This window comes from Kluyveromyces lactis (genome assembly GCF_000002515.2).
Source record: "Kluyveromyces lactis strain NRRL Y-1140 chromosome C complete sequence".
NCBI lineage: Eukaryota > Fungi > Ascomycota > Saccharomycetes > Saccharomycetales > Saccharomycetaceae > Kluyveromyces > Kluyveromyces lactis.
This window is the reverse complement of record NC_006039.1, coordinates 510,342-532,011: the sequence shown is the minus strand read 5'-3', so window position 1 is coordinate 532,011 and position 21,670 is coordinate 510,342. Positions and strand designations below refer to the sequence as shown.

Genomic DNA, 21,670 nt, shown 5'->3' with positions numbered 1-21,670 from the left:
CAAATAGTGCCTTCCCCACGATCTAGCTGACCTGCGTTCAATCTATAATTTCTACGTACGATTTATTCATACTCTTTTTAATATTACTTTTAACCATGATGATGAAAATGATTAAGAATCTATTCATAGAGACACCCTAAGTAAAGAAGTAAACAAAAAGAGAGCTGGCAAATCAATTTGTTGATCGTGTTAAGTAGTAATCTACCAACTCCATTCCGCAGAAACAATTATTGGCATTTTCATTTTTTTCAACAGAGGTGTGGTAAGAACAGTTGAGATTATCTCGTAATATTTCGGTAGAAACATGGATTTAGAGGCTGATCCCTGGAGAGTAAATTCTGAAGAAAACGGCAACAATATCAGTGGATCTGTGTGGGAACCTGATAATTCATCTGTTAATGCTTTAAAATCATACTCAGCTGATTCACTACAGCAAGAAGCAAACAAACGTGTGAATGACGATTATCTTGGAGTGAACATATTCAGTAATGGTGATAACATTGTTAGGGGTACCGCTTCCAACGTATATCAAAATGATGTTTTATGGGACCGTCCAAACATTGGAAGTACTACACAAGAGACAGATATTCGAGGCGTGAATCGTTTTCAGGCTACCGACACACCGCAGTATGCTGCAAACGACGAGTATAAGAACTGGGTTGAGTCCGTAAGAAAGACATATTTCCCACTAGCAGAAGATATCGTTAGTGTAGAAGAAATTCCTGAAAGGGAAGGGCTAGTGTTCAAGCACACTAATTATTTGGTCAAGCATCTCACACCTTTGCCAAACACGGATCCCTCGGATGATAGAACAGTGGTGAGAAGGTATTCTGATTTTGATTGGCTACAAGATGTATTACTAAGAAAATACCCATTTAGAATGGTCCCAGAACTACCTCCAAAAAAGATCGGCTCTCAGAACGCAGACCCTTTATTTTTGGCGAAAAGAAGGAAAGGCTTGAGCCGTTTCATCAATTTGGTTATGAAACATCCTGTCTTGAGAAGTGATGACTTGGTTCTCACATTTTTGACCGTTCCAACAGATCTTTCGGGCTGGAGAAAACAAGCGCATTACGATACAACAGATGAATTTACTGATAAGCATATATCTTCTTCATTCATGAATTTATGGAGGAAGGAATTTTCCGAACAATGGAATAAAGCAGACGAAAGAATTGATATTGCATTGGATACATGGGTTAAAGTTACTGTTTTAATAGAAAGATACGAGAAAAGGATGAAACAAGTTGCCCATGAAAGAAAATTATTAGGACAAATCCTTAATGCTATTCCAGACACAACGGAAGCATTGTATCCACAATCCACTGCAACAGTTTCTCAAATAAACGAAGGTGTTGGTTTGATAGTAGAGCATTTGAATTCATGTGCAGATGTCATAGAAAGAGAAAACGAGGAAGTCGACAGTGGCCTCTCGGTTAGATTCAAGGCTTTCATTGACGTTATTATAGCGTTGAAAGGATTGTTTGAGAGATATAAGATGATGGCAGGTAACAATATTCCTCAGTTACAAAGAAGGGTAGAAATAAATCAAGAAAGATTGAACACTTTGGAAAGCAACCCTGATGTGAAAGGAGCAGAATATGATCGTGTAAAACAGAGCATCTCCAGAGATAAAAGAAGCATACTCGATCAAATGAACCGAAGCTGGTTGATCAGGGAGTGTATATTGGAGGAATTCACAATATTCCATGAAACTCAATTCTTGATTACAGATTGCTTCCAGAGGTGGATTGAAATAAATTTGAGATACACTAATAACAATGTTGACAATTGGGAAAAAATTTGCAAAAAGCTCCGCGATATGCCCCTGCAAAGACACTAAAACTATCCTACAATATTTATCTTGAATGTTCCAAGCTTTATGGAATTGTTTGATACGATAATAATAAGTGCTACGCGAAGGAATTTGTGTTGACACATATGCATATAAATTTTATATATGAATACTTATGGGAGTCATTTTGTCAGATAAAATGATATGTAATGTCAATTATGCGATTTTCTTATTGGTGTTTGTGAATCCAATACCCTTGATTGTTGCGATTAGATCCGTAGTGTTATCATCCACTGGCTTCAAGAGTATTTCTGTACCGAAAACTTTCTTGATATCCCGTAAGAGCCATACAAATCTTTCATCTATTTGATCCTTAGTGATTCTGAGTCTTCCGATATCTTCTTTACCGATGATCATGTATAAAATTGTAAGTGGCAACTGGTTTCTTCCAACAACTCCACTTTTGCTTATTTCTTCAAGTAGATGATAGGCTACGGATGCACCAATATCTTCTGGAACATCCCCAGCGTCACCGATAGCTTCAGAAAAGATTCTCCATCCTTGTTTGTTCTCTGCTACGAGCGTTAGACCCCAACCTGGACTTTTACCTGAGTTTTCACCTCTCCATACATCTGCAGTTATATTTACTTCACAACTAGCAGATTTAAGAACTTTTTTCGCACCATCAATCATTCTATTTACAAGGGAGGGACTGACTCTTGTGGAGTATGAAACACCTCTTATACTTGAAATCATTGTTTTATCCAAGGCGTGCATTGTAATCGGTTGTGCAATCAATGAATCCACAACAAGGTGTACTTCACCACCACCTAAAGGAGGTGAACCTCTCTTCAAAGTATGTAATGCACATTCCCTGACGCCAAATTTTTCCATAATCGGCATCAACCCCCATTTTATCGCATCTATTCCAGCATCATTATGTGAAGATGTTATACCACGGAATAGGATTGAGAATTTCTTCTTTGAGAAGGGGGCTAAATACAACATTGGCTCGGCAAAATAGCCCACAGGTTTACTGTTCGGACATTGATGTGTGTATGAACCACCAGTAATTATTCCTGGTCTGAAGATGACGGTGGTACCAGTGTATGAAATTTCTATTGAACTACCATTCGTTACCGCTTCCATCAATCTTAGAAAAGAGACTTCGTAATCTTTTAAACCCGGATTTAGGTCATCAGAACGTATCTTTTCTATCTTTATAGCTTTTCCTGACAATGTAGCCATTACTACTCGTAAACGAAAGTTCCGTGAACCTTCAAAGGTTACGTATCTGGAAGAGGATGACATGTCCAATTTGTCTGTTTGTCTGTCCTACTTCGTGAGGAATAAATTTCCTGATAAATCTCTTTAGAGTTTTTAATACAGAAAGTGACCTTCTATCGGACGCTAATGGAATGGTTGATGGAAGTTAACTGAAACCTTTCGATATTGGTTTTGTGTTGTATGTTCAGTTAGGCGATGAGATGAGATGAGATACGCTTTTGACAAATTTTTTGCAAGGAAAAGAAATGAGCTTCGTTACCCGGATTATGTGATCTTTCAATCTTGAAAAAATCAAAGCCAGCAAACAATAGCATCTAAATGAAGAAAGAGGTAGGAACTAGATAGAACTTTTTAGCATAATGTTTAATACTCGCACGTTTTTTTATCTTTGTTGAAATCATTAAGGTTGTACGTTTTTCGCTGAAACTGGATTTTAATTGATAGGCCGCATTTGGACCTGTTTTTAAAGATTGACTTATTCTTTTCATAGTTTATTTGCCTGCATTTTTGGGACAAGTGCAATAGGTGTCCTCAAGTATCCAATACGATTCTTTTTACCCCCGTGTTTCACCAGAGAAAACTATCACTATTGGTCTAATTAGTATAAAATACGATGGCAAAATCGCCCAAGAGAAAGAATTCTGAACCGGAAGATTTATCTTCAAATAAACGTTCCAAATCATTCGAATTTGGCAAAGTAGAGAACGGGCTGGAACCCAGTGGCTCAGATTTTGGCAGTGATCTGCCTACGCCATTCGATACTATGGTTACAGAACAGCCATTAGCTCTACCTAAAGCATCATCTCCAACTACAAACCTAGCATCTCCGCGAAACTCAAGTACGCCAAATTTGAAGACGACGAGTACGACAAGCAAACAATCACAGAAAGCAGAACAGAAGAAGAATGCCGGGGGTTCAACAGGTAGTACGACTGCCTCAACTACAAAACCACAGCAAAGTGATCCAGACAAGCTTAGTGATGCTTTGTTATCGGCCGGTGTTGATATAAGAGAGGAAGAGGCATTGCTAAGTAGCACAGTTGCTAGAACAAAAGCAACCGGTATTTCAGCAAATAACCAGGTCCCATCTCATCCTCCATTCCTACATCCTAAGAACATTTCAGATTTCATGAAAAGAATTGCATCAGAACAAAACTTTCATCAAGATTTCAATAAAAACACTGATATACTCGGATTAATGTCTACTGCATGTGAACTTTACATGAGGGACGTGATAACGAACTCTTTAATCCTATCCATACATAGACGGAAAGGTGTTAAACTAAACACGGGAAGGAGGAGTGAAGTGAGTCGTTCTTTGAGGGATTTAGCATTAAGACAAAAGACTCAAGAAGAAAGAAGAGTACAGAGAAGAATAGCACTCGGTTTAGAAAAACAAACAACGGATGCTAGGTTAGATACTGAAGAGACTCAATATCGTGCATCAAATGCAACTGCCAATTTGATGATTGCAGGGGGTAACAAAAAAAAATATAGTTGGTTGACCGCTGGATCCAAGTCCAGCTCGACAGACCTAAAAAATCAGGGAAATGTTTCATCTGCTGTTGCAGCAAGGGGTGAAATGGGTATCAAATATAGAGAAGCAAGAGAAGAACCTGGCATCGTTATGAGGGACCTTCTTTTAGCTTTAGAAAATAGGCGAGTAGGAGTTAATAATGTTATCACTAAAGGATATGCTAGAATCAGAGACTAGCATTTCCAGTTACTTTGAGGAATAATATGAGTTTCCGAGATGTTCTGTAGTATGCATACTTATATAATATAAACCTTTCGATAAATAACATAGAGACTCATACTTGCATGCGAGATTACTTTTCCTTTTCTACCTGACATGTCGCATATTTAATATTTAAAGATAGTTTTCATTTTTTAGTATCTAAATACTCAAAATCACGTCAGAGACAAATAAAGTTTAAAAAAAATAGAGTTTATTAAACCATTACTTCACACGACGCTTTAATAAGTACACTAATGATCGACGCAATTCGGTACCATTTATCGTTTGTATCTATTATATTACTTTTTAACGAATCATATCAAGATACTTTTATATACTCCAGTCTTGTCAATGATTTGGTCATTGGTCAAAGGAGATCATCTAGAGAAATTGGAAACGAAGGAGGTACAATGACGAATTCATAAGAACGAATCTGCATGAACATCTGAAAACTCAATGCATATATATTTTTTTGGTTTTAGTTTGATACTCATGGGTAAACTAGAAAGAGATGAAGACACTAGCTAAACCTCCAATCAACAAAGATAGCGTACTTCTTGGGGCCAAAATTCTGGCACTATTTTCTTTATTGCCGGAATCAGATGTTGAGGTGGAACTTGCAGAGGAGGATGTAGTGCTTGAGATAGGGGTGGTGGCATCGACAGTTCCATTCCAGCAGTATTTTTCGAAACAAGCATCACATTCAGATGGAAGTGTATAATTTAGTGATTCTTGTTTCCGTCTCAATATGGCGCATGAGATACACCCCATAAAGTTCTCATCTTTAGTGAGATTTTTCATGGTGACAGCTTCGAAACCGTTTTGGATCATCTTAAACCTTTCGGAAGTGGAGTACGACATTTTAAACGTAGATGTGTTACTGTTGAAGGACTCCCTTGTGTTTGGCATATAAACTACTAAAGGTGGAATTGATTCTAGATCAGTCAAATTTCTTGCATCGCACCCAAAGAAGGTAGGTCTTGTATTTAATCCAAGATTGGTGAAAGTGTTCACATCTGGAACATAAGGGAAGGCAATGCCTTTCCCTTGCAGACCAAATTGACGAGCGTAAGTCTGAGTCAATGAAAATCCGTCAGGCCAAGATTGATCCGTGTCTGCACTGTTATCCAAAGCAAAGATAACATCGATTTCCCGCTCAGTTTGCAGCAATGGTGTCAATGGGATATTTTGCCCATCTTCACCACCATCCACTAAATACAATGTATCATCTTCACTGATGGATTGGGAATAATTAGAAGGTATGTTCGTGATTTCGTAGAACGGGTTTGGTGCCCAAATCGAGATGTCATCGTAATCATCAGAAGCATCAGTCAAGAATCCGTGAAGTAAGTTGTACAAGAAAGATGGCAAATCAGTAGTGTTAAGTTGTAATAAAAATTGGTTAAACAAGGAGGAGGACGTACCCATAACAAAACCTGTATTATCGAAGCCTGCAACACATTTTCCTGTTACGTTTGGAGTACCATTAGTAACATTGGTACCAGCATATCTAACATCGGTGAAAGTATGTAAGGTGTAATCCCAGGAGCCCATTTCAAATGGATTAAATTCAAAGACAGTTGCATTCAAATTGACAACCTGAGTACCGGGATATCTACCAACAGCTACTGAAATAGGGAAAGGCATTTCACCATTTTTAAAAACATCAACATCTCTCAAGGTATTCCACGTATAACCCACACCACCTTCGTCCAATGATGGGAAGAAATTGTAAGATAGGGCGCGGCCCCATACATCAGTTATAGATGTGTTGAAGCCGGCTTTTTTTTTCTCTTCCACTGCGTCTGAGATGTCATCCCAACGAGAAATACTGGAAAAAATGTTGATACCGCCAGGATTGACGATAGAATTACTAATATCCCAAATACTATTATCGTCAGTCATGTTGTTGATAATTGCTTGAACAGAAGTCCAGTTATTGTAGGCCAAAGTCCCAACGAGCCAGTTACCACCAGACAAACCAGCCAAATAAGTTGAACTTTGTAATAACCCACCCAAACCATGATCATTTGCACCGTCAGTTCTATTATCCATGGCAGAAATCATACCAGCACCGCTCAACATTGCTCTATAACCACCACCAGAGCAGGCAATAGCAACCTTGGGAGCAGTGTCTTGGGTCGCTAACAGTTTATCAATGATTGAGGTGTCATTGGTAAAACCCTTAAAACCACGCTGCAAGAAGTCCTTCAAAGCTGGTACAGTAGATTCGTGTCTAACTTTCAACCAATCCGCTTCATCATCTGAAACAGCATCAGCTTTTCTAACCAAGTTTATATTCTCATCACAATCGACCACACCAGGAGCGTAACCATTTGTCGGAGACCATGCGTTAACGGCATCTAGATGTAGGGCAACCGAACATACCAGAAACAACAGATTAACTGAGTTCAAAAACCACATCAGAAAAGGAATAAACTAATCTTTAACTCGGAACAATTCTATAGATAACCTAACTCAGAGTTGATGTCTGCGCCCTTCACGATAATACTATGTACAGAAGTGACACACTCCAAAAGATTCAATAAAATAATCGTTTGATTTTACCGAGTGTGGACTTTCTATCGTAAAAGCTGATTGTTTAACTGCTTTAAGTTATGGACTTGGAAATCAACTTAATTGGGTCGAGTTAGGACTCAAGATGTAGATGAGAGAAACGGTAGCATTGTTATATATTCACCAGGTTCCATAGTTTATTGATTTATGACAAAATATTAGCTGAGCATTTAAACTTCTATATTTTCCACTTTTCTTCACGCAAAGTGTGTAGGATTGTTATAGTTAGAATTCATCACGCATGCCCGCAAAAAAATGTCTAAAAAAACGCACGGAAAATACAATCTATGTATTACCATAGTAACGACGCACCTAAGAAATGGTACAAGTGCATTATTATCAAAGGGTTTCCAAAAATTTTGTTAAGTAAATGCCCTTCCCCCTATAATAGACGCTGCATGAAGCCCCTATTAGTTGGAGGAAAGGAGGTAAAAGAGGCTGGCAATACAGACAAATTTTCGGATGCACGTACAAAAATTGGAACATTAGTCTAACTGAAAATGCTCAGTTGTCAAGCATTCACTTTAAAGCCCTTTTACTATTCCATTCGAAAAACGAATTCCGGCCCTCATTTAAAATTAAAGGGGACACACAGTGAAAATACCATCATTGCAGTAACACCACTACCATATGTTCTTCGAAATGAGCCGGAACGTTTCTTAAATCCATCAGTGGCTCCTACGCTCTTTAAGGGTACAAGGTTGCAAGCATCTCGAGTTCATAAATAGTTACCCTGCCATGCTGTCTCGTCTGAGGGAAAAGGAAAAAAAAAACAACCGGTAGAATAGCAGGCGGCAAAAAAAAAAAAATCAAGAAAGCGGCAAACTGCACTTCAAAGCTAGACCAATCAAACCGTATGTTCACCTTTGACAACTCCAGACATGTCGATGCCTGTATATCTTCATTATTTCAAATACCTTCGTCCCTCCCGGTTCTTCCTAGCCCTTACCCCAAATCTTATTACTTGTAGCAAATCTCACAATATGAAAGTAAGAGAGGAAACACGAAACTTTCAGACAGAAAAATAAAAATAAAAAATAAACATCAAAACAAACAAAAACAAATCGATATCAACTTAACTTAACTTAACTTCACATAAGTTGAATATTGGACCAGAGGGACTAAGAAAAGATAGAATCTGCTGTTTGCTTTCAAGTTTGAGATATATACGATCAGACATTGCAAGAAAGAGCATATTAAAGTTATTATAGGAGAAACAACATGTCAGGAAAAGTACACGGTGGAAAGGGTAAGTCGGGAGCCAAAGACAGTGGTTCATTGAAATCACAATCACATTCTGCTAGAGCTGGTCTTCAGTTTCCGGTTGGGAGAGTGAAGCGTTATTTGAAGAGAAATGCTGCTGGAAGAACCCGTGTTGGGTCCAAGGCTGCTATTTACTTGACTGCTGTTCTTGAGTATTTGACTGCTGAAGTTTTGGAATTGGCTGGTAACGCTGCTAAAGATTTGAAGGTGAAGAGAATTACCCCAAGACATTTACAACTTGCTATCAGAGGTGATGATGAATTAGACTCCTTGATCAGAGCCACTATCGCTTCTGGTGGTGTTCTACCTCATATCAACAAGGCTTTGTTGTTGAAAGTGGAAAAGAAGCATAAATGAAGCGTGAAAATTGTATCAATTTGAATGAAGTTTAATGAGACTAAGCGCTTAAAAACAGCTCTCTATTGTTATTTCATTATTATATTTCTTCTACTTTTTGACTCTAACTGTAATCATATCCCAGGGTGAAGGGTTGTATATTTTCATCTCCACTTCCCCCCCCTCTCTTTTCCCTTGTCGTGATGGTACACTACTAATTCACCGCATTATCTTATCTCAAAATATCAAAAGTGCAATTTAACCCTCATCTATTCCATTTCCATATTTTTATTAAACAGTTATGTATATGTAACATCTATAATCCAATTCCTACTTTTACTCATGACCTGTTAATATTAGAGCTTGTGTTTACGTCTATACTCAAATACTTATTCATTCCAGAATAGGACTATATACAAGTTTGTTCCGTTAGAATATCGGTGGTCCAATATCCTTTTTGTATTTTCATTTATGTGAGGAGAGTTTTGACTGAATTAATTTTAGTTCTTCCTTAAGACTTTGACATGATTTTATTTGGTCGCTTTGGGTCTTAGTCGTTGATCTCAGTTCTTCGATTTCCGATTGTAAAAAAGCAATATCTTGAGTGACCTGTTCACGTCTATCCAGCTCCTTTTGACGCTGTCTTAAAGTCTCCCACACTACAACACTACCCGTAACACCAAATACAAAGCCTTCGCTGAGCAACGTTGCACCATTTTCAACAGCTTTCGTATCGTTCAACGGACGAATCGTTTTGGAAAACTTAGTTGGCGTCAGTTTGCTTCTCAACACAACATCTGCAACGTGCATTTTCTGGGCCAAACCGATGCAAATTTCCTTGAATACAGCATGCTCTTTTGCTTGCCGCTTCAGCACGTTTGCCATTGGTCGTGTAACCTGCCGTACAAGCAACGCACCCAGTTTCAATGCTATAGCACTCATTTATTCTCTTAACTCGCCGCCTTAGCACGTATACCTATATAGCATCAACTACGCAACCTTAGACATAGCAGAACTTCAGCTTTCCCTTGATATAACTCTTCTACACTCCCATGTATGTATTTTATCAAACTCTATTTTTCTTATACGCAACTTGAAAGATATCGAAACGTTTATACAGACTAAAAAAAGGTTTAAAACTGTGAAATGATCCAAAGAGAAACATCTTGCAGACAAAACTGGGAATCGAAACAAGGAGCTGAGACAGTTTATGTCCTATCACTTTTCGGAGACTGACCTTTTGATTCTTCTCAAGCTTGCTACAACGTCGACGTCATGTTTGGTTTATTCAATCGGAATCCTGAAGCTGGTGCTCCTGGTCAACCGCAAAATGTGTTTCTGACCCAAAAGTTTATTGCCTACTCCCTTATGTCATATACGGCAGCCGCATGGTCTTTACATTATTGTGTAACAACATCTTTCTCTTATTTGCATGCAATGACGAAGATTACCGAGGGTATCCATGCCATGATATGGGGGAATCTCTTTCTATTAAACAGCGTCTTAATACTAAAGGGTGTCATTCACATGCTATTTGGACAGTTACGGTTGATTGAATATGAACATATTCTCGAACGGATATCGTATACCGTAATAACTTTGTTATTATCGTGCTCGTCGATGAATGGGCTCATCTCAGTTATGCAGATACACTGTGTGCTTTTTGTTTGCTGTAGAACGTTACACTGGATCCTCAAGGACAGAATGGAAGTCACTTTCCAGGCAAATGACATGCGCCTTACTTTGAAAGATATATTACTTTCGAGGTTCATGTTCAATTTATTAGTCCTAACAGCCGTAGATGGTATCATAGTGGCATATTACGTTAATAAGATCTTGTACAAATCTAACATTGACGTTACATATACCCTGTTCATTATAAGCCAATATGCTATACTTGGGACAGATTTACTGCAGGTTATCTTACGTACTGGGCTCAATTTGTTTGAGCTTTCTACTATTCAAAACAGAGCAAGAATTCGTCGCAATGCGGATCATCACGTCGATGAGCCTGTTATCAATCACGAAGAAAGGCCAAATGCCGTTGCCATTGAAGAAGATGAGGATGAGGATGAGGAAAATGCAGGATTGGAAGGGAAATTCATTTATGAGAAATTAATTGATGTTTTCATTAGTACTGTTAAAGTTATAATTAAATTCGCTTCCTCTTTCTCCACCGGCAGAGTAATGATGGTGACGGTTCTGTGGGAAGCGATCACTACATTTAAATCTGCTAGAGGATTGTGGAAAAATTGGAAAAGTAGCAAAAGTTTGGATGCATCTCTGATGGATGCGACGGATATACAAATTGAATCAGGGGAGATTGACATTTGTATTGTTTGTATGGAAGACTTTCTACCAAGCCATCAAAGAAAAAGCGACGGTAAAAAAGTCAAGATTCTACCTTGCACGCACGCATTGCATTTATCTTGTCTTAAAAATTGGATAGCAAGATCTCCCACTTGTCCAATCTGCAGACTCCCTATTTTCGATGAAAATGGAAATGTCATGCCATATCAAGACCACTCACAATCGACGGATCCAAACACAACAGCCCAAGAAATTAGCCCAGGTATAGCTGTCGAAACAAATTCACAGACGAATATCAACACACTGGAAACGACGAATCAAAATATAACATTATCTCCGGACAATTCCACTGCGCAAAACCTTGCATTCCTACCCACTCGCAACACATCATTAATAATACCCATCCAAAGGGAAGATGAACATAAACACAAATTCAAAATCTTGACTGAATCCGGCAAAGAAATCGAAGGTTCACTAATACTGCGAAACAATATTGATACAACCAAGGGTTCTGTCGTGCTACCCCAGGATCTACTTATTGATCAGGATGCGTCTCAATTGAAACGAAAAATTGCAGATTTAGAGAGTAAATTAGAGGAACTGTCTAAAAAGGTTAAACGAGAATAAAGGACTTCTAAAAAAAAGCCAGCAAGGTAGTAGAGTAGATATTGCTCTCATATAGGATTTTTTATGATTACATATATCTATGAGAATGCATGCGATTAATTTTTCATTCTAATTATTGAATATTAGTCACTTTCATAACCAAATCTGATAGGAGCAGGAACAGTGAATTCCGCTGACTCCACTTCTGGTATTAGATTTTCAATTTCATATTGCTGAGTATCCAAGGGACCAACGTCCGGTAAATTACTGTCTTCGTTTGGGTATGAGTGTTCAATGCCATCTTCGTCGCTAGATTTGGCAGATTCATCTGTGCAATTGACAGAAAGTTCGTCAGTATATAAACTTCTTTCTAATTGTACCAACTGGTGTTCGATTACATTTTCAGGAAATTCATAATTGCTGTTTGCCTTACACATTTGGAGGCAATTTTTGGCATTATTGATATGCTGAATGACTTGATTTCTTGCGATATCTGCACGAGATCCAAGTAATATATCCTTACTTTGTCTAAATTTGGATGATAGCTCAGATGCCATCACTAGATGTGTGAGACCAAAGATATACCATATTTCTGAATCATCCATATATGGTGGGCTCAAAACCATCTCATCTAGCCTATCTATTAGGGATTGAAGAAACTTCTCTTTGTCGACAGCAGATGAGCCTGATGTTGCAATGAACAGTCTGGTCCATAGCCAAGTTAGAACGAAGGTAGGAGTGTGGGTCCTGGATCCACATCTGAAGACAGGGTCTAGGCTATAATTTGTTCCTTGGTTGAATTGTACTCTAGAGGGAAAAACATGAGCTAACCATTCCAAGTAAGCTTCGTTACTTTGCGTATCACCGAGAGAGTTTAGTATTTCCGAGCCAATCGACCATAAACTTCGTACATCAACATCCTCTAATCTGATAAGAATCGAAAAACACCGATAAGCAATTTCCCAATTCTGATTTAAGACGTTTGTATATAACAGTTGATTCAAATGAGCTAAATGCATTGTTTTTTGTTTTGAAAGTTGCGGCTTCGGATATACGTCAAAGCCAAATTTAAGAGCTTGAAAGTACATGTTAAGTTTTTTGGTTTGATAATTCAATTTCTTTGTAACTGATTTAGTAGCAGCCTTTTCAAGTTTCTTAACTGCATTGTAAGTAATCTTTTTTCTTTGAATCGGGGTTCTAAGCGCTGTATTTACATTCCATACTTCGAAAGTATGTTGAGGTTTGATGTGACTCTCATAGAATTGTGTTTCAGGATCATTTTCATCAGTTCCATCTTCATCCCCGTCCAATTCTTCATCAGAAGAATCCAATGCGTTTCCTAACACACTTTGCAGCCTACGTTTTCTTCGGTGTTTTTTTTCCAGATCAGCAGCTTCTGCTTCACTGCTCTCACTATTTTCAGGCGTAAGGATGCCATTAGTCACATTATCAGCTTCTGAAGATACAGAGGCTTCAGACTGATTATAGTTAAGCTGATCATATTTCCTTTTTAACGAATTGATGTATTGATATCGTATTTTCCTACGTTTCCTATTTCTTGAACTTCGGTCTATCACCGGGAGCTGAAACATGGTTTATACTGTGAAACAATGTTACACTACCATAAAACGCATGCAAGTCATTCAGTTAGTGGGTTTATTAACTAATATTGGTCGTTTTCAGTACTCAGGCGAGCGATAAGCGTCACTTAGCTTAGGCGATGAGATGGAACTGCATACTGTTTGTTTTCCGATTTAGAATTTTCTTAATTTGAGATAAAAAAAAAGAAAGAAAATTCTAGCAGATCAGAAATTACTGCGATCACTTGTACATGTGTCGTTCTGATCCTTCATTTTGGTGGCCAACAACCAACCTTATCAATATTCATGGATATTGATCCTAAAACTCACTTCAAGTCATTTCTTTATTGAAGGAAGTTGAAACCCTGTTTGTTTTCAACGTAACGAAATAGCGTTCCTCTACTGGAGGGTGACATAATGAGCTTTGAACTAATCAAAACAAATATATTAGGGCGTGTGGTCTAGTGGTATGATTCTCGCTTTGGGTTAACAGCCTGGCGAAGCTTCGATAAACGAAGTTTAACTACTGCAAGCATGCGAGAGGCCCTGGGTTCAATTCCCAGCTCGCCCCAATTAATTTTTCCCAATTTATTTCCCGGTATATCCGGGTAATCGTACTACATTCATAATTCAACCTTCTTTTTCCACTTTAATTCATATTTACGATGAATAAGAAGAAGAATTGAGCCTGAACATCAATATCAAACCCAAATGCGCAGACCGATCAGATCTGAAGCCCAAGCTCATCGCGAGTGCCATAAACAACAGAAAATACCAATTCTCAAAATTTATCACACTAATGTCACAACAAGCGAGTACCGAACTCACGATCGAAGAGGGAGAGCTACCGACAAGGTTTGAGATTGAATTAGAATTTGTTCAATCTTTGGCAAACATACCATACGTCACATATCTACTGACACAATTGCAGCTTTGGCAAGACCCAAAGTTTAAAAGATACTTGAAATACCTTGAGTACTGGCATGAGCCGGAATATGCCCAATGCATTGTGTATCCAAATTCTCTATTCGTTTTGAAACTTTTGAATACCCTATTTGAAGGATCTACAGTGAACGAGAACGGTGTGCTTGAAGGATGTGAACACGTACCTCGTATTCTTCAAACTCAGGGTACCCAATGGATGAATGAGATGGTGGAGAGGTGGAGAGAGTAATATGACTGGATCGCATTTACCCTTAAGTTTCCACCTGTACAATGCGATTGTCTCAATATCTATGGAAAACTGTATCACATTGGAATAATCTCTGATCGGCTCACAAATAGGAAAGTTCAGACCTGTATCAAGAACCCTGACAACTATTGGTATTGGTGTTTTCAAGTTTGTCGATTTTCAACACAACTCAATCAGATGATGTAATTTCAATTCAGGGACAATCCTATTCTCTCACTCTGTGTTCTTCAATTAAACATCACTGATGCTGTACCATAGCTAAATGACGTACCATAGCATTGTATATCGACACTATACCCGACAATTCGAATCGCTTCCTTACACTGACATTCGAAGCCATCTTCATAGCTTAATTACCCGCACTCTTTACGTACCGCTTTGCATACTTCAATAGGATGGAATGGTGGCAGATTAACCAGTTCTAACCGTTCATCTAACATAACAGCGCACTTTAATTGCCGCCCCGGAGGATTTCAAACCAGTGCTCATGAAGTCTTGCGTGGCTGTAGCACTTCCACTTATCCTGAGAAAATAAAACCCCCCACGCTTCATGCTTTTGGAACTGAAACCACATATACAAAGAGAGGAGCAGCCTTCAATTGATTACAGGTTCCGGTTCGAACTTGACTGTAGCTTGAAGCCGAACGGCCAATTCATCCAAACTTGAATGGGAGCATTCCTTGACCTTGCCTCTAGCTTGCCTGGCACTTTTGCCTAGAATTTTGCGTGCCACTCGAATGTTTTTCCTTTCTGTGATTGTGTAAGTGTTCATGCTGACATCATGGGGGTCGGGTAACATCCCCCGATGGTAATTGCAAAGGACAAAATTTTTTTCTCTCTTGAGTCATCCCGGGATGATCATTAGGTTGGCTGTTCTCGAATCTGATTGGTCAATTCAGATTGCCCGGTCATCCATAGTGAAGTTTTTTCTCGACATCATCATTTTACATAGTAATATCAGCCGTGAGGAAACAGGAAGCAAGTTTTTGAAAACATCTTCAGATTACATAGTGAACAAAATATAAAAAGGATTCAGCTCAGTGTGGTTTGTCCAATTGTAAGGTTCTTCGACCGAAAGATCCTTTTGACAATATAGCTTAAGTGATTTTTTTTGAATTGTTGTTATTGTGTTAGAGAAACCAAGAATAGACGCCCAGATTTGTTTGGATTGTACCCTTTAAATTCTTCCGTTCATTTTAACACAGTTTTATTTCAGGATATTACTTTGCAATAGCAGTGCGGAAAGAAAGAATCTAACTCACGGCGGCTAATAAAGCTATTCTCAAAATATAATATAGATCATCCAACACAGACACATAATTTTGCTTAACAAGCCATGTCATCTCAACTAGCTGGATTGCGTGACAATTCCAACCTTATGGGTGAAAAGAACAAGTTGCTTGTTGCTAACCGTGGTGAAATTCCGATCAGAATCTTCAGAACAGCTCATGAACTTTCTATGAAGACTGTGGCGATTTACTCGCACGAGGATAGATTGTCCATGCACAGGTTAAAGGCCGATGAAGCTTACGTTATCGGTGAACAAGGTAAATATACTCCAGTTGGTGCTTACTTGGCGATTGATGAAATTATCAACATTGCCAAGTCCCATGGTGTGAACTTTATCCATCCTGGTTACGGGTTCCTATCAGAAAACTCTGAATTCGCTGAAAAAGTTGCAGCTTCTGGTATCACTTGGGTTGGTCCTCCAGCTGCTGTTATCGATTCCGTTGGTGACAAAGTTTCAGCCAGAAACTTGGCTGAAAAGGCTAACGTTCCAGTGGTTCCAGGTACTCCAGGTCCAATTGAGACTGTCGAAGAAGCACAGGCCTTCGTTGATAAATACGGATTCCCAGTCATCATTAAGGCCGCCTTTGGTGGTGGTGGTCGTGGTATGAGAGTTGTCCGTGAAGGTGATGATATCAGTGACGCTTTCCAACGTGCCAAATCTGAAGCTATCACTGCTTTTGGTAACGGTACTTGTTTCATTGAAAGATTCTTGGACAAGCCAAAGCATATCGAAGTTCAATTGTTGGCTGATAACTACGGTAACGTTGTTCATCTGTTCGAAAGAGATTGTTCCGTTCAAAGAAGACATCAAAAGGTTGTCGAAGTTGCCCCAGCCAAAACTCTACCTGAAGAAGTGCGTGACGCTATCTTAACTGATGCGGTCAAATTAGCTAAGGAAGCTGGTTACAGAAACGCTGGTACCGCTGAATTCTTAGTCGATAACCAAAACAGACATTACTTTATCGAAATTAACCCAAGAATTCAAGTCGAACATACAATTACCGAAGAAATCACCGGTATCGATATCGTCGCTGCTCAAATCCAAATCGCTGCAGGTGCCACTTTGGAACAATTGGGTTTGATGCAAGATAAGATTACAACTCGTGGTTTCGCCATCCAGTGTCGTATCACCACTGAAGATCCTTCCAAAAACTTCCAACCTGATACAGGTCGTATCGACGTTTACCGTTCTGCTGGTGGTAACGGTGTCAGATTAGATGGTGGTAACGCCTTCGCCGGGTCTGTTATCTCCCCTCATTACGACTCTATGTTGGTTAAGTGTTCTTGTTCAGGTTCTACTTACGAAATCGTTCGTCGTAAGATGTTACGTGCCTTGATTGAATTTAGAATTAGAGGAGTTAAGACTAACATTCCATTCTTGTTGACTCTATTAACTCATCCAGTCTTCAAGTCTGGTGAATACTGGACCACTTTCATCGATGATACCCCACAATTGTTCGAAATGGTCTCCTCCCAAAACAGAGCTCAAAAACTATTGCACTACTTAGCTGACTTGGCCGTTAACGGTTCTTCAATTAAGGGTCAAATTGGCTTACCAAAATTGACCACTCATCCAACCATCCCACATTTGCACAATGAAGATGGTTCCCTTGTGGACGTTTCTGCTAAGCCACCTGCTGGATGGAGAGATGTTCTATTAGATTACGGTCCAGAAGAATTTGCCAAGCAAGTTAGAAAATTCAACGGTACTTTGTTGATGGATACCACCTGGAGAGATGCGCATCAATCTTTATTGGCTACCAGAGTTCGTACCTACGATTTGGCTGCCATCGCACCAACTACTGCTCATGCTATGAGTGGAGCATTTGCCTTAGAATGTTGGGGTGGTGCCACCTTCGATGTCTCTATGAGATTCTTGCACGAAGATCCATGGGAACGCCTGAGAACTCTAAGAAAGTTGGTTCCAAACATTCCATTCCAAATGTTGTTACGTGGTGCTAACGGTGTTGCTTACTCTTCTCTACCAGATAACGCTATTGACCACTTCGTCAAGCAAGCTAAGGACAATGGTGTTGATATTTTCAGAGTTTTCGATGCTCTAAACGATTTAGAACAATTGAAAGTTGGTGTCGACGCTGTCAAGAAGGCTGGTGGTGTTGTTGAAGCTACCATCTGTTACTCTGGTGACATGTTGGCCCCAGGCAAAAAGTACAACTTGGATTATTACTTAGACATTACCGAAAAGATTGTCAACAGTGGTACTCACATTTTAGGTATCAAGGATATGGCTGGTACTTTGAAGCCTTCTGCTGCCAGGTTATTGATTGGTTCGATCAGAGCTAAGTACCCTGAATTGCCAATCCACGTTCACACTCACGATTCAGCTGGTACTGGTGTTGCCTCTATGGCTGCTTGCGCTCTCTCCGGTGCAGATGTTGTTGACGTCGCTACCAACTCCATGTCTGGTTTGACTTCTCAACCATCTATTAACGCTTTGCTAGCTGCTTTGGACGGCGAAATCGACAACAACGTCAACGTTGGTTACGTTCGTGAATTAGATGCCTACTGGGCTGAGATGAGATTGCTATACTCTTGTTTCGAAGCTGATTTGAAGGGTCCTGATCCAGAAGTTTACGTCCACGAAATTCCAGGTGGCCAATTGACCAACTTGTTATTCCAAGCCCAACAATTGGGTCTAGGTGAAAAATGGGCAGAAACTAAGAGAGCTTATCGCGAGGCTAACCTGTTGTTAGGAGATTTGGTTAAGGTTACTCCAACCTCCAAAGTTGTTGGTGATTTGGCCCAATTTATGGTTTCAAACAAGTTGACCTCTGATGACGTCAGAAGATTGGCTTCTTCTCTTGACTTCCCAGACTCCGTTATGGACTTCTTCGAAGGTTTAATCGGTCAACCATACGGTGGTTTCCCAGAACCATTGAGAACTGATGTTTTGAGGAACAAGAGAAGAAAGTTGACTCAAAGACCAGGTTTGGAATTGGCTCCATTCGAATTGGAAAAGATTAAGGAAGACTTATCAACCAGATTCAGTGACATCGATGAATGTGATGTTGCCTCCTACAACATGTATCCAAAGGTCTACGAAGACTTCCGCAAAATCAAGGAAAAGTATGGTGATCTATCAGTGTTGCCTACCAAGAACTTCTTATCCCCTCCAGTTATTGGTGAAGAAATTGTCGTTACCATCGAACAAGGTAAGACTTTGATCATTAAGCCACAAGCTATTGGTGATTTGAACAAGGAAACCGGTATCAGAGAAGTTTACTTCGAATTGAACGGTGAATTGAGAAAGGTCTCTGTTGCTGACAGATCCCAAAAGGTTGAATCTGTCTCCAAGCCAAAGGCTGACGCCCATGATCCATTCCAAATCGGTTCCCCAATGGCTGGTGTTGTCGTTGAAGTCAAGGTCCACAAGGGTTCATTGATTGCTAAAGGTCAACCAGTCGCTGTCTTGAGTGCCATGAAGATGGAAATGGTTATCTCATCCCCAGCAGACGGCCAAGTCAAGGAGGTTCTTGTCAAGGATGGTGAGAATGTTGACGCTTCCGACTTGCTTGTTGTTTTGGAAGAAGCTCCAGCTAAGGAATAGACTTTTTAATGACACAGGCTGTCACAATGTATATTACTTTATACTTTATTTACTACGAATAAACGCACTATAAACTATAGTTAACAATAATACATCATCGTTACATATACACAGCAGATAGACTAAATATACTTGCTCTATGTTCTTTACTATTTACCACCGCGATCATAAACCATTCATCCAAAATAGTTTTTAATTTTTATCGTGTACCACATAGATTGCCCAGATTTGGCTCATTACCTATACACTCTTCGTCTTCCGACATTATTTCCATTTCCTGGAGGTCGTCTTCCATTGGCACCACTATTGTTACTATTGTTTCTTGTGCTAATTGAATACAACCCAGACCTACCGTTTCGCTGACCGGGTTTAGTTACTTTTCTAGTGTCATTCCCTACAGGGATCTTACTTGCCGGTGGTTTCACGGATGGTGCATGCATTGTAGTATACTGCTTCACTCTCTTTTCCAATTCTTCTACTTCCCTCTGTTTCGCTGAAATATATTCCTCTTCCGATTTCCCGCTCGCTACATAGTCCAGATATTCTTCATTGTTCATCATTGAATTCACGTACGACGCCTGCGATTGTATACTGATGAATTTATCTAGAATGGTATTCATAGCATGGCATGTCTCTTTAATCCGTTCCATATCTCCTTCCTTGCAATCTTTTATCCTTTCGTTCAAATTTTGTATCACGGGAATGATCTTATCCAGTTGCTCCTGTTCTTTAAGAAGTGATTGTGTCGATATTGAAGCTGGTGTGCTTGCAAAATTCTTGGAGCCAGTCTGACGTCGCATCTGATCAAAGATCTGAGGGATCATCTTCGATATCGTGCTTGCATCAAGTTTATGTTCCACCATCCTTATTTGTATTCCTTTCTTTCAAGCAACCCTACTCTATAATAGCAACTTCTCCAGGTATCTGTTGATCTATAAAAGTACCTCAGATCTCTCTTCAAACAAACAAGTCCGTCACCAGTTCAAAACGTCAGTTGGTAACGATCTTCACCTGTCTTTGTTTTGGTTTCCCTTGATGACCTGCGCTGCCTTGTTTTGTTTGTTTGTTTGTTTGTGTCTCAAACTGAGAGAGAAAAAGTATATCACGTGATCAATACTGGCTTGGCAATTATTCATATAAATATGTGATAAGAACCGGTCAGTGTCTACCCGAATGCTACCGTTTCGCAGTAGCTGACAATAAGTTCGTCGTTGACTTTGAATTGGGTCCATAGATCGCCAATGTTTTGATCTAATGATGGCGCGAATGCGTTGTTGATGTAGCAATGAATATGCTTTCGTTTTAATCTCTTGCACAGAAACCTAGTAAGTGCTAAAAATTGTTGGTGCGCTGAGATTTGGCATACTCTAGGTTGTATTTGAGGGATAGCCCCGATTGGTTGTAATCGTATCTTTACCTTCACTTGTGATTTGAGCTGTTCCCTTTCAACAGAAGAAACGATGGAACTGGTTAGAGGTGGTCTGGAGGTGCTTCTTGATACATTTTCACTATTCTCCGAAGATTCCTCTCTTTGAGACTTGGTGTCGGGGCTGAGACTCTCCTCTTCGTCACCTCCATCCGAGTTTCCGTCCGCTAACCGAAGCTCGTTAAGCTTAGCACTAAATTCCTCTAGTTTACCCTTAATTGATTCATCGCCAGAAATCAGCTCGCTTTGTCTGCCGCTCACCTCGCTGGTATCCGTTTCTGATTCGCTTAAAAGTACTCCACTGTTCATTACAATCTTAGAATATCTGCTTTCGGTTAGGATTAGAGCTCTAGGTTATGGTTTTGCCTCAGTTTTTATTTACACAGTTTTCTCTTAATGTATAAGCTACATCTTCATTCTTTAAAACTGAAAAGTTGAAATTGAACTTAAGACCGTTGAACATTGTTTAATTTAAAACATGAAGAAGAAAAGAGGGAAGTGTAAATAAAATAAGCGCTCCAAGGAAGATCAGTTCGGTTGTTATCTAGCGTCACTATTTACTGTTGATATACCTTTTTCTTTTCGAAGCACAATTTTACTGTTGAAGATATAACAGGGTACAGAATCTGGATATTAAAAGGTTTGGGAGTCAGAACTTGTTACAAAGGGTATAAGCATTTTTACTCTGGTCTCCAACTTGTA

General features: G+C 39.4%; 12 protein-coding genes and 1 non-coding gene across 13 annotated transcripts; 7 read left to right on the top strand and 6 right to left on the bottom strand.

Moving 5' to 3' along the window:
- Nucleotides 1-304: 304 nt before the first annotated feature.
- On the top strand, nucleotides 305-1,843 carry MVP1 (Mvp1p; the record flags this gene model as incomplete). The annotated part of the gene is made up of 1 exon (XM_452465.1): nucleotides 305-1,843. The coding sequence occupies one exon, from the start codon at nucleotides 305-307 to the stop codon at nucleotides 1,841-1,843; it is 1,539 nt and encodes a 512-aa protein (XP_452465.1).
- A 168-nt stretch (nucleotides 1,844-2,011) lies between these two features.
- On the bottom strand, nucleotides 2,012-3,106 carry RCL1 (rRNA-processing endoribonuclease; the record flags this gene model as incomplete). The annotated part of the gene is made up of 1 exon (XM_452464.1): nucleotides 2,012-3,106. One exon carries the CDS (start codon nucleotides 3,104-3,106, stop codon nucleotides 2,012-2,014), a length of 1,095 nt encoding a protein of 364 aa, XP_452464.1.
- A 589-nt stretch (nucleotides 3,107-3,695) lies between these two features.
- On the top strand, nucleotides 3,696-4,796 carry TAF4 (Taf4p; the record flags this gene model as incomplete). The annotated part of the gene is made up of 1 exon (XM_452463.1): nucleotides 3,696-4,796. The coding sequence occupies one exon, from the start codon at nucleotides 3,696-3,698 to the stop codon at nucleotides 4,794-4,796; it is 1,101 nt and encodes a 366-aa protein (XP_452463.1).
- Nucleotides 4,797-5,321: 525 nt separating this feature from the next.
- On the bottom strand, nucleotides 5,322-7,244 carry PLB3 (lysophospholipase; the record flags this gene model as incomplete). The annotated part of the gene is made up of 1 exon (XM_452462.1): nucleotides 5,322-7,244. One exon carries the CDS (start codon nucleotides 7,242-7,244, stop codon nucleotides 5,322-5,324), a length of 1,923 nt encoding a protein of 640 aa, XP_452462.1.
- Nucleotides 7,245-8,618: 1,374 nt separating this feature from the next.
- On the top strand, nucleotides 8,619-9,017 carry HTZ1 (histone H2AZ; the record flags this gene model as incomplete). Its single annotated transcript, XM_452461.1, has 1 exon — nucleotides 8,619-9,017. One exon carries the CDS (start codon nucleotides 8,619-8,621, stop codon nucleotides 9,015-9,017), a length of 399 nt encoding a protein of 132 aa, XP_452461.1.
- A 444-nt stretch (nucleotides 9,018-9,461) lies between these two features.
- Nucleotides 9,462-9,938, bottom strand: KLLA0_C05896g (OPA3 family protein; the record flags this gene model as incomplete). Its single annotated transcript, XM_452460.1, has 1 exon — nucleotides 9,462-9,938. The coding sequence occupies one exon, from the start codon at nucleotides 9,936-9,938 to the stop codon at nucleotides 9,462-9,464; it is 477 nt and encodes a 158-aa protein (XP_452460.1).
- Nucleotides 9,939-10,271: 333 nt separating this feature from the next.
- Nucleotides 10,272-11,933, top strand: HRD1 (E3 ubiquitin-protein ligase HRD1; the record flags this gene model as incomplete). Its single annotated transcript, XM_452459.1, has 1 exon — nucleotides 10,272-11,933. The coding sequence occupies one exon, from the start codon at nucleotides 10,272-10,274 to the stop codon at nucleotides 11,931-11,933; it is 1,662 nt and encodes a 553-aa protein (XP_452459.1).
- A 122-nt stretch (nucleotides 11,934-12,055) lies between these two features.
- RRN11 (Rrn11p) lies at nucleotides 12,056-13,504 on the bottom strand (the record flags this gene model as incomplete). Its single annotated transcript, XM_452458.1, has 1 exon — nucleotides 12,056-13,504. One exon carries the CDS (start codon nucleotides 13,502-13,504, stop codon nucleotides 12,056-12,058), a length of 1,449 nt encoding a protein of 482 aa, XP_452458.1.
- A 438-nt stretch (nucleotides 13,505-13,942) lies between these two features.
- KLLA0_C05808r lies at nucleotides 13,943-14,063 on the top strand. The gene is made up of 2 exons: nucleotides 13,943-13,979; nucleotides 14,027-14,063. It is a non-coding gene; the product is annotated as a tRNA-Pro (tRNA).
- Nucleotides 14,064-14,291: 228 nt separating this feature from the next.
- Nucleotides 14,292-14,666, top strand: SOH1 (mediator complex subunit SOH1; the record flags this gene model as incomplete). Its single annotated transcript, XM_452457.1, has 1 exon — nucleotides 14,292-14,666. One exon carries the CDS (start codon nucleotides 14,292-14,294, stop codon nucleotides 14,664-14,666), a length of 375 nt encoding a protein of 124 aa, XP_452457.1.
- Nucleotides 14,667-16,020: 1,354 nt separating this feature from the next.
- Nucleotides 16,021-19,542, top strand: KLLA0_C05764g (uncharacterized protein; the record flags this gene model as incomplete). Its single annotated transcript, XM_452456.1, has 1 exon — nucleotides 16,021-19,542. One exon carries the CDS (start codon nucleotides 16,021-16,023, stop codon nucleotides 19,540-19,542), a length of 3,522 nt encoding a protein of 1,173 aa, XP_452456.1.
- Nucleotides 19,543-19,778: 236 nt separating this feature from the next.
- On the bottom strand, nucleotides 19,779-20,405 carry DUO1 (Duo1p; the record flags this gene model as incomplete). Its single annotated transcript, XM_452455.1, has 1 exon — nucleotides 19,779-20,405. One exon carries the CDS (start codon nucleotides 20,403-20,405, stop codon nucleotides 19,779-19,781), a length of 627 nt encoding a protein of 208 aa, XP_452455.1.
- A 302-nt stretch (nucleotides 20,406-20,707) lies between these two features.
- On the bottom strand, nucleotides 20,708-21,277 carry ATG12 (Atg12p; the record flags this gene model as incomplete). Its single annotated transcript, XM_452454.1, has 1 exon — nucleotides 20,708-21,277. The coding sequence occupies one exon, from the start codon at nucleotides 21,275-21,277 to the stop codon at nucleotides 20,708-20,710; it is 570 nt and encodes a 189-aa protein (XP_452454.1).
- Between the last annotated feature and the right edge of the window lie 393 nt (nucleotides 21,278-21,670).